Genomic DNA, 11,068 nt, shown 5'->3' with positions numbered 1-11,068 from the left:
ACTTTACTAGCTGCTCTACTCTACTACATTTAGTATCTACTCAAGTTTTGATTTCAGCTCAAAAAACTCTCAATTCTAACATCGAAGTGGATCAATACATTCCAAACCCACTTCGATGTTACATATGCCAGCAGTTCGGGCACGGTGCACAATCTTGCAACCGTCGCAAGATATGTCATCAATGCGGTGAAGATGACCTCAATTTTGATTCAAAATGTCAACAAAAAAAACTCATTGCGCAAACTGTTCAGGTGACCAAGTGGCTTCTTCGAAGCCATGTCCAAAATTCAAAATTCAACTTCAGATTGTGAAAGTGAAACATGAAAGGAATATCACCTTCCCCGAAGCAAAGCGTTTGATCATGGCTTCTGTTTCTCCAACCTCAGCAGTGTCCTACTCAGCGGCTGTGACATGCATCCCTGCCAAATCTGTCATGTCTGTTGAATGCCAGACAGATATTACTTGGGTCTCAACAGCGAACTATTCTTTTGTACAATCCTGTTCATCTTCCAAAATAGGTAATATATCACCATCAGCTCCAGTATCAACTCACAAGGCAACAGCACCAAAGCCAACATTGGCACCAAAGCCAGAAACAGCACTAAAACCAGCCCCTGTTAAAAGTGCAAACAAAAACGTTGACTATGCAAAAAAATCAGATCGTGTACCAAAGGGTCAGCGTGACCCTATTCAAATATATAATCGGTATCAAACCTTGGATGTCTCTTCACATTCTCAAGGGCGCAACAGAAGTAAGTCGCCGCGAAATGGGAGAAATAGATATCCTGTTCACCCACCCGTATAATGAACAGTTCCACTCCACTAGTTCATTGGAATTACAGAGGTCTCCGGACCAATTTTTACGAGTTACATCTTTTAATTCAACATTTTATGCCTTCAGCAATCTGTCTTCAAGAGACGTATCTCAAACAGACTGACACCTTTGATTTGCGCCGGTACAGTTCCTATCATTCATTTTCTCCACCTGGTGTTAAAGCTACTGGAGGATTTACTCTTATTGTGAAGCAGGGAGTGATCCACAGCCCTGTTTCACTTCAAACTCATCTGCAAGCTGTTACAGTCAGACTAACTTTACACATAACCTTTTACTCTGTGTTCACTGTATATTTCTCCCTCCTCTGTGCTTCAGGCATCAGATCTTCAATCCTTATATGATCAGGTCCCTAAGCCCTGCATGATCATGGGTGACTTGAACGGACATAACCCATTATGGGGAAGTGTTAACGTCCTTTAAGATTTTATTTCTGATAACAATTAATGCATTTTCAATGATGGATCTCATTCCTATTTACATCCTGTTAATTGAACTTAACAGCAAATAATCCATCTGATGTTCCACCTACATCAAGGTGGAATTTTACCAAGGCCAACTGGCCTTCCTTTCAGGAACTCTGTACAGACAGATTATATTACACCTGATATGTTCAGGACTGTTACCGACCCAATCCAATCGTTTTCGGATAAGCTGAATGGAATTGCTGATATAACCATCCCTAAGTCCTCTGCAAATCCATACATTCGAAAACCATGGTTTGATAAAGACTGCCAACAGGCTAGGAAGTGCAGGAAAAACGCGGAGAAATATTTCCGCCGACATCCAACTGTCCACAACTCAAATCTGTTAAAATCACAAATGCCAAGGCACGCCGCTCATTCAAACAAAATAAGCGTAAGTCTTGGAGGAACTATGTCTCAAGGAAGGTGAGCATCTTTTAACAGATAAATCGGACATTGCCAATAAATTAGGCGAAACGCTGACCAAACACTCTTTATCGTCAAACTATGATCCTAAGTTTCAAAAATATCAGAAACAACTGGAAAAAAAGAGGGTTGATTTTACTTCTCAAAATGGAGAAGATTATAATGAGGTATTTTCACCCCATGAGCTAAATACTGCGCTAGGTCAAGCGCACGATACTGCAACGGGAGCTGATAATATTCACTATCAGCCCTTGAAGCATTTGCCTGATTCATGTTTAGAGTTTATGATTAGGTTGAAAAATAAAAATGAAAACACTTTCACAATTGTTGGTTTTGTTTGTTAGGCTTAGAACGTTTTTGACCAGCCCTCGTCCATGAGAGAGGTCGTGAGAAGGAACGTTAATGACTGCTAATTAACGAAAAGAGGCAAGACTGTTTCAAGCCAGTCTGATACGTTGTATCATGTGATGTGTGTGTGTCTCTTGTGCACTATGCCTTGTTCTGAATATATTATGTGGTGTCATGTGAAGCGTGTGTCTTGGGTACTTTGCATTGTTCTGAATATTGGGTAGTGTCATGTGTTATATGTGGCAGTGTCTTTTGTTGTTTAACAGTGATTGTAGCTGTTGCATTGTTTCTGTTTGGATTCGGTAGACGACGCTCATTGTATTGTGTTTGCGCAGTGCTCAGTCGTCGGGTAATTACTATATTTAGATGCTTGTGTGGTTTGTAACCTTTCAGTTCGGTATACCGTGGACGGTAATGGCATGTTATGAAAACCTCTTTAATGTTCTAGTGCCGATGGACAAGTGAGGGCACTGTGTCGAACTTTCGAGTGGATGGGTAGGTTGTATATAAAGAGGACAATAGCGTGTTAACGTATCTCTCACGCATTTTCATCACATCGGAACCAGCTTTCATGTGAGGTCGCTCGTCATCCCTGTTTTCCTGCCAGGCCCATCTCGGAAGCTTGACCACTGTCGCTGCTGGGTGAATATATATAATAATTACTGACTTTTGCAATCACCACTGTAGTTTTGTAGAACTCAAAGTATATGCTTGAAGTTTTACAATTGTACAAAAGAACCAGGTTCAATTCAGTAAAAACATTTGATTTTGCAACTTTGTAAACCACAATCCCACAGGACAAACTTAAGGGAAAACTTCGTTCCTTAATTTCTGCTGTTACAAAACGTGTTGACCATGGACCATACAGTCACATATCTATCTTCAGAGGTTCAGGGCATTTGTCAAAAATGAAAGCAAATGCCATCTGAAGTTTACTGAGAAAACACTATGCTAAATGCTGGACTTCCTCATTGATAACATCCATGTAAAAGTTTAAAAGTTTTGGGAAAGACATTTAGGCAAGAAGTAAGCTTCCCTATGGGCACCAATTGTGCTCCCCTTCTTGCTGATCTTTTTGATTATGCATATGAATCAGAAATTCAGCTCAGATTGGCAAGGTCAATAGAAGGCAATTTGCCCATGAAGTTTACTTGTAACTGACCCTCCACTATACGGTGATCTGATTTCGTTCAATAACCATCAAAAAGCCATTTCCCTTCCACTTATTTACCAAGCTGAACTAGAAATTAAGGAGACCAGAGACCATCCGTTTCACATTTAGATCTATGCATAAAAAATTCAGGATGACAACACACTCTCAACAAGACTGTATCACAAGAGGGATGACTTCAACTTTCCAATAGTCAACTTTCCCTTAATGTTGAGGAAAGTTTCTACAGCGCCTTAGGTACCAGCGGGCATGCTCTTTCTCACAAGATTGTAAAAGAGCATTATACGACGCTTACTCAGAAGTTGTTTGATCAAGGTTACAACATTCAAGGCCTCAGTAAAGCTTTCAAATTTTATGGTAGACATGAGGACATTTCCACCGCATGTACCATGAGACTTCTCGTGCATGCAATCACATGACACTTTATGCTAAGTAAGATTTAACACAGAACATAATGCAGACAAATCGTTTATTCCATGATGGCATTGACAGGTATACAGGAGTGTAGTTGGTGTGATTGTTGTATACGGGTGGCTAAGCATTCACAGGCATCACAATAGCTATGCGGTGTGGCGTCCTACATGAGTGAGGACTACCCCTGCCCTGGGCAACATGGGAATTTTTTGCCCCTCTGCGCTGACACTTGGTTATATGACTGATTAACAGATCAAAGCAGCGTTAAGCCAAAAAAATAATGATATTTATGTATTTAATTGTGTCTGATTATTATAATGCTGTCCTTTCATCCTTTTGTGCAGTACTCCTGCCCTTCCAGTGGATCTGAAACGCAATAATTTGATTCATTATTTCCTTGACTGCACTTCAGTATACATGTATTTCCCAAAGATACACCATTTAGCTACAATGCTAGTTGCTAGATGCTGAGTGAATGAGTTGGGCCCAACGCCGCTTTGAACAGTATTTCAGTTATATCATGGCGTGTCAGATTCACGTGGAGGAAAGCATAAGGTGATGCAGGTCTCACACGTTTAAGTACCTTCATGCTGATTTGAATTATCATGTATATACTGATATGTTCCATCCTTTTCGTTCACCGCTTTAGTGTGTGGAGTGTGTGTGTCACCGCTGTGGTCAGTATTTCAGTCATGCCATGATGTGATGCGGGTCCCAGACGTTCACCGCTTTAGTGAAGCCAATTTGCATGTGTCGCCACTGTGGTCAGTATTTGAGTGATGTCATGATGTGATGCGGGACCAAGACGTTTCACCACTTTAATGGAACCAACCTACATTATAGCTATTTTTACAAGTTGATGTGTGGGGCGTCCTTTGTGCTTGTAGTCGTCCTTAAGCTCACACTACAACCATTATGGATGTTTCCTATTAAGAATTGTCGCAAGTCGAGTTTTCGGCTAGTTCTGGTATGAGGTGAGGTGAAATTGGGTTTAACGTCGCGTCCAAGATTATTGCACTTATATAGCGACGTGCATGCACGTGTATGTGTGTGTGTGGCTGCTTGTACTAGTCCGGACTGATGCCGATTTATAGTGCTAGCTCACTGAGATACCATGCCGCAGTTTAACATGAATACCCCACTCAGACACAGTATACTGACTCCGAGCCGACCAGTCCTTGTTTTAGCCCCTTAATGCCGAGCGCCAAGTTCTGGTATGATCACTTGGTGGTTAAATGCAGAGGTGGTTAAATGCAGAGGCAGTTAAATGATTTTTTAAAAAGAAAAATCCAATATGAAGCAATGACTGTATTAGAAAAAAAAAGTATGCGTCAAGTTATATCCTATTTTTAGCATTGGTCGAACAGTAGGGTTGGTTGCATGTACTGATCAGGAGAGAAGGGCAGCTTTGAGTGGTTCGTTGAATGTGAATAATGTTAAAGGGAGACTTGACCTGCATTGGAAACTGCAAAATGTTACTTCCTTTGATGTCGATCTATTTGGGTAGTGTTTACTTGGACTTGGCAACAGAAAGTAGTATTTAAGTCACTCCCCGACCACACTATATGTGTAAAAATTAAATAAATAAAATAATCATATCGTATTCAATATTCCATCATAAACAGTACCTGCAGTAATCATGGGTAGAATGCTGTTGATAAAGACACATTCGTGATGGACTACCCCGTGTCCTGCTGCTAAGTTGTTGCCCACGTCAAGGGTCATGTAGGTGAGATCAGTGTTGTCAGAGGCCGGCCAGTCTACCTTCACTGGGACCGGAGCATTGGGGTCACTGCAAACAGATATCACAACTTGAGACAGTCTAGAATGTTTTTCATCATTTAAAAATGAGCGAGTGAGTATTGTTTCACGCCACCTTTAGCAACAATCCAGCAATATCATGATTGTGGGATACAGATAGAAAGTATATGGTACTAACCATAAAGGGAAACAAAACCCGATCATCCCGCGTGACGAGCGAACGCTGTAACCTTATCACCCCTGCATCATTTATGAGGAACATAATATGTTTTCAGGATTAACCAGTCCCATCGTATGTGTACACGTACATGGACGCGCCGCTATTGAGTGAGTGAGTGAGTGATTTTGGTTTTACGCCGCTTTTAACAGTATTACAATTATATCGCGGCGTGTAAGCTTAATGTGGGAGGAAAGCCTCGAAGTGATGCAGGTCTCAGACGTTTACCACTTCAGTGAAACCCACGAGCACGGGTATGGTGCTGACAAACCTAGAAACATAATCCTGGTGAACCGGGACTCGAACCCTCAATCATAGGTTTCTGGCGTGCCCAAGGGACGCAACTCTGCACAGCGAATCACGGCGCCTTAGACGACTGGGCCGCCCGTGCCCCCCGCCACTATTGAGATGAGTCACAAATTAATTCATCTGTGGCAAAATAGGTCCGAGGTAATTCATGCTTTGTTAAAGACGACAGAAATTTGGGATTGTGTTTCCAAAATAGTAGCTTATGACAGTAGTGGATTACGTAACACATTACAAATAATAACCTGTAAGTACCACATGTATGAAGAATTGGGAACGTTCCAGAATGGATAACTACACAGAGGTTTTCCCTCTCTCCTTCACTCACTCACCCTGACTTGGCAAAGTTGGTCCAGTAGGTCATGATGGTCCTGCTGAGTTCCACTTCCTCTTGTGTACATCCCAGAGACTCGTCAAGGACCAAACCTAACACAAAGTCAAGCTCGTACCAGTGGGCTGCTCCTATCCATTGAGGATACGGGCTAATTGATAGTCGGTGATTAAAACTGTACACATAGGTAGGGTTAGCAGGAGAGTGCAATCTGTCAAACTCAAGATGAGGACACTTCATTCCCCTATCCGTACGCAAGCGATTCACTACATCAAGATAGTGTATGTCTTTTAGAGGGGCTTTCTGACTTTCATAAAACAATCGAAGTGGTTCTTTCATTTGTTTATTTTCTTCATTTGCAAATTCAACTGAAAGAAGACTATCATACTCTTGGCGACTTAAAGTCAGCGTTTCCGGTAAGGTAGATACATTTCTCATCTTCTGTAACAATACTGCCGAAAACAGTGCTGCCTCATCTTTAGTAAAACCATGCAATACACTGGTCTGCTTGATGGAACCGCTGGACAGAAGAGTTGTGGGGTCATCGGGGAGAAAGTAGCCATCCACAACTGGGACAAAAGCAATTCCTTCATCAAACAAACCGAACTGAACATCAGCCATAGTTTGGGCATCTGCTGTCTTCAAGCAGTCGTAGATGTCTGTATCAGTTGAAGATGATGGACATCCAAGGAGATCAGCAAACCTCTTCATCTTTCGCTTTGCTGTTTTTGGTACGGTGTAAGCCCATGGAGAAATGTGAGTGCCACTTTGCATGATGGCTCTGTCAAACATGTCACGTGACAGAGGTGAGGCCAAGTGGTGACCCACGCTGGCACCACCAGCACTTTCTCCAAATATGGTCACGCGGGTTGGATCTCCGCCGAAGTAGACAATATTATCTTTCACCCACTTTAAGGCAAGTCTTTGATCCATCAAGCCCATGTTGCCAGGGATGGTATACGGCCCCAGATAGCTGAATCCTAAAGGCCCTAATCTGTAATTCATTGATACAACGATGACGTTATTTTCTGCTGCAAGGTATTTGCCTTCATATAGTTGCAGTCGTGTAGATCCAAAATACCAACCCCCACCATGGATCCAAACCATCACGGCCAGATTGCCATCGCTGTCTGTTGGCGCCCACACGTTAAGATGAAGGCAGTCTTCACTATAATCATCAGGAGTTTCTCTGTGAGTCCCAGCAGTTTTAATAACATCTTTAGGTTGAATGCAAGATGGCGTCGGGTTTTGTGCATCCCTAACTTCCGGTCCCCATGACTCTGAAGGCTGAGGGTTCTTGAAACGGAGATCGCCTACAGGGGGCTTTGCATATGGGATTCCATAGTATACGTTAACAGATCTGCCCAGAACTGAGAGACGTTGTCCATGAAGTGGGCCATTAAGAGTTGACACTTTCTGCGTCTTCGCTATATGTACCACCGCCAACAAAGTCACAAGCGCAAGCCTCATTCCAGTCCACATTCTGAAATAACAAATGGATTCATCGATGAATGTTAACCTAATTTTCATTTGGTTTTCTTTTCGAGGCAAGTTCCAGGTTATCATTGTTCCGTGGGATAGGTGATGCCACTGACCAATCCAATTACAGTGTGTCACCATAACTATAATTTTGTTCATGTCAGTCTGGTCACGGATCTTTACAAGTCCGTGGTCTGGTTGAGATGAGAAGATATTTACAATGTTAAACTGCGTTCACCCTACGTTTGGCTTGAGTGAGGGTGCAGCGATGGAGATATAACAAAATTCTTTGATTGTCAGATTGGCTTTCATTTGGGTTACAGTTTTAGTCTTTGTCTTGCCCCTACGAGGCAATATTTTACGGACGTCTCTCTGTTTCTATATTCCAGGTCAAAAACGTTACATTTAGAGTTATCTTTTCTTGCCTTGTTTTTCATACTTCCGGGAAAAACACGTGTTTGACTAAAGTTCAGTGCCGCTTATTGGCTAAAATGACAATACATGAGCAAACTCGATTATTTACAGACCGCCGTCATTTAGGAGAAATATTGGTGAGTGCTTCGTTAAACAACAACAGACAAGTCTGACACAACTAACTCAAAGGATCTAAGAGGCACGCGTGAATATCATAATATGTATTTTCCGATACTAAAAGATATGTCTTGAGCCATATCGATTTTAATCATACTTGGTGGCAAACAAATTTTGCATTCGCACTGTTGACACAACCACAATAAAACAAACCATTACCCAAGAGACGTCCTGGCAGTTATAGTAAGCAGTCTATACGTTAACAGGACCTGGTTAATTTAACAGCAAGCCGACCTTCGACAGTAAACAAATCCGCAATGACAGTAGCACTGAGCGCAAGTTATTAATGGGAAGAGTCGCGTCCCTTGCAAGAGGCATACCACTCGATAAACGTAGCGCTGTTGCCTGGTCTGGGAAAGGGACAGATACTGACGCGTCCGTGTTTGACACCAGTGGTTTCTGTGCCAACTAAAAGGACTTTTTCATTACTCAAGTGCTGACATGTACAGGTTTTTTAAGCACTCGATAAACGTAGCGCTGTTGCCTGGTCTGGGAAAGGGACAGATACTGACGCGTCCGTGTTTGACACCAGTGGTTTCTGTGCCAACTGAAAGGACTTTTTCATTTCTCAAGTGCTGACATGTACAGGTTTTTTACTCTTTTGTACTACTGGTTTATGTCGATTAAATATATGAATACAAACATCTTTTCGAAGTCGCCATAGTCTTATTGTCTTCATAATTTGATAAGCTCTGATATAATAGGTGAGGTGAGGTGAAATGGGGTTTAACGTCGCGTCCAAGATTATTGCACTTATATAGCGACGTATGTATGTGTGTGGCTGCTTGTACTAGTCCGGACTAATGCCGATTTGAAGTACTAGCTCATTGAGATACCATGCCGCAGTTTAACATGAATACCCCACTCAGACACAGTATTCTGACTCAGAGCCGACCAGTCCCTGTTTTAGCCCCTTAATGCCGAGCGCCAGACAGGGTAACAACAAGTGCCATCTTTTAAAATCCTTTTTCTAAATAAAAGTTCCTTTTTAGACTTATTGTTCATAATATAGTTATGTAAAAAAAGGAGAAAAAAATGTAATACATGTTTTAATTCTAATGACAATGAGAAGTGACCGACCCGTGAAGATCTGGGGTAGAATAGGTCTTCAGCAACCCATGCTTCCCGTGAAAGGCGACTATGCTTGTCGTAAGAGGCGACAAACGGGATCGGGTGGTCAGGCTCACTGACTTGGTTGATGCATGTCATCGATCCCAATTGCGTGGATCGATGCTCATGATATCAATCACTGGATTATCTGGTCCAGACTCGATTATTTACAGACCGCCGTCATGTAGCTGGAATATTGCTGAGTGCGGCGTTAAACAACAAACCAACCAACAAACAAACCGAGCGACTTTATATATCGTGAACTCAGGTTTGCGTATAAAGGGACTGGTCGAAAAGGAAATGTGCATGAGAAGGAAAGCCAAATGTCGAGCCGTGATGAAGATGTTGAATTTACTCTTTAAGTATTTGTTCGTCAATTGTTCGCCTGAAAGACATATCCACGCTTGTTGTAGATAATGAAGGAACAGCAGCACGTTATTTAGCAACGTCAATGAATTAAGATCGGTAGCGGAGATTGCCAAACGAGTGGGTTTGCGAATGAATATATTTATCTTACCGCGACGGTCATCTGCACCATCATGGTCTAACGCTGGCGGACCAATCAGAATGCAGGATTCTAAAATATCATGTTAGAATCAGTTGTAAACCACAACTGGTAGCAATTGGTCTATGTGTACCGTTGTAATACCACTACTATACGACTGCACCTATAGTTAGTATGCTATACAACAGACTAATGTTTCACAAAACTTACCTCACGTCTGACTATACAGGTGTGCTCCAGACAACACACAACTTATCAACACAGCGACGCACTGTGTGAGACAGTTTGTTATCGGTGACCTGGTTAATGTGATATAGAACTTCGTGCTGCGTCATGAAAGTCACAAATTTAGAATGGGTGAGTGAGTGAGTGATGAAAGTCTGTTTACAACTAAATAAATTTAGAGTGGGTGATGAAAGTGTTTACAACTAAATAAATTTAGAGTGGGTGAGTGAGTGTGTGAGTGATGAAATTGTTTACAACTAAATAAATTTAGAGTGGGGGACTGAGTGAGTTATGAAAGTCTGTTTACAACTAAATAAATTTAGAGTGAGTGAGTGAGTGATGATAGTCTGTTTATAACTAAATAAATTTAGAGTGGGTGAGTGAGTGGGTGAGTGAGCGATGATAGTCTGTTTACAACTTAAGAAATTTAGAGTGGGTGAGTGAGTGAGTGAGTGATGATTGTCTGTTTATAACTAAATAAATTCAGAGTGGGTGAGTGAGTGGGTGAGTGAGCGATGATAGTCTGTTTACAACTTAAGAAATTTAGAATGGGTGAGTGAGTGAGTGAGTGAGTGATGATTGTCTGTTTACAACTTAATAAATTTAGAATGGGTGAGTGAGTGAGTGAGTGAGTGATGATTGTCTGTTTACAACTTAATAAATTTAGAGTGAGTGAGTGAGTGAGTGAGTGATGATAGTCTGTTTACAACTAAATAAATTTAGAGTGAGTGAGAGTGATGATAGTCTGTTTACAACTAAATGAATTTAGAGTGAGTGAGTGATAGAGTGAGTGAGTGAGTGAGTGATGAAAGTGTTTAAAACTAAATAACTTTAGAGTGGCTGAGTGAGTGAGTGATGAAAGTGTTTACAACTAAATAAATTTAGAGT

At 41.5% G+C, this 11,068-nt stretch overlaps 1 protein-coding gene across 2 annotated transcripts; it reads right to left on the bottom strand.

Moving 5' to 3' along the window:
* Window positions 1–3,693: 3,693 nt before the first annotated feature.
* Window positions 3,694–10,279, bottom strand: LOC124131283 (cholinesterase 1-like). Of its 2 annotated transcripts, none has more exons than XM_046494455.2 (4): window positions 10,166–10,279; window positions 6,272–7,753; window positions 5,284–5,447; window positions 3,694–4,021 (listed from the first exon to the last, which is right to left on the bottom strand). In XM_046494455.2, exons 2-4 carry the CDS (start codon window positions 7,750–7,752, stop codon window positions 3,984–3,986), a joined length of 1,683 nt encoding a protein of 560 aa, XP_046350411.2. In that variant the 5' UTR covers window position 7,753; window positions 10,166–10,279; the 3' UTR covers window positions 3,694–3,983. The 2 variants fall into 2 exon arrangements, with proteins under 2 accessions (XP_046350411.2, XP_046350410.2); XM_046494454.2 differs by lacking the exon at window positions 10,166–10,279 and adding an exon at window positions 8,500–8,653.
* Window positions 10,280–11,068: the final 789 nt, after the last annotated feature.

This window comes from Haliotis rufescens, unplaced genomic scaffold (assembly GCF_023055435.1).
Source record: "Haliotis rufescens isolate VD_foot unplaced genomic scaffold, xgHalRufe1.0.p SCAF_14, whole genome shotgun sequence".
Classification (NCBI taxonomy): domain Eukaryota; kingdom Metazoa; phylum Mollusca; class Gastropoda; order Lepetellida; family Haliotidae; genus Haliotis; species Haliotis rufescens.
Note: the sequence above shows the minus strand (reverse complement) of the source record. Positions and strands in the feature narration are given on the sequence as shown.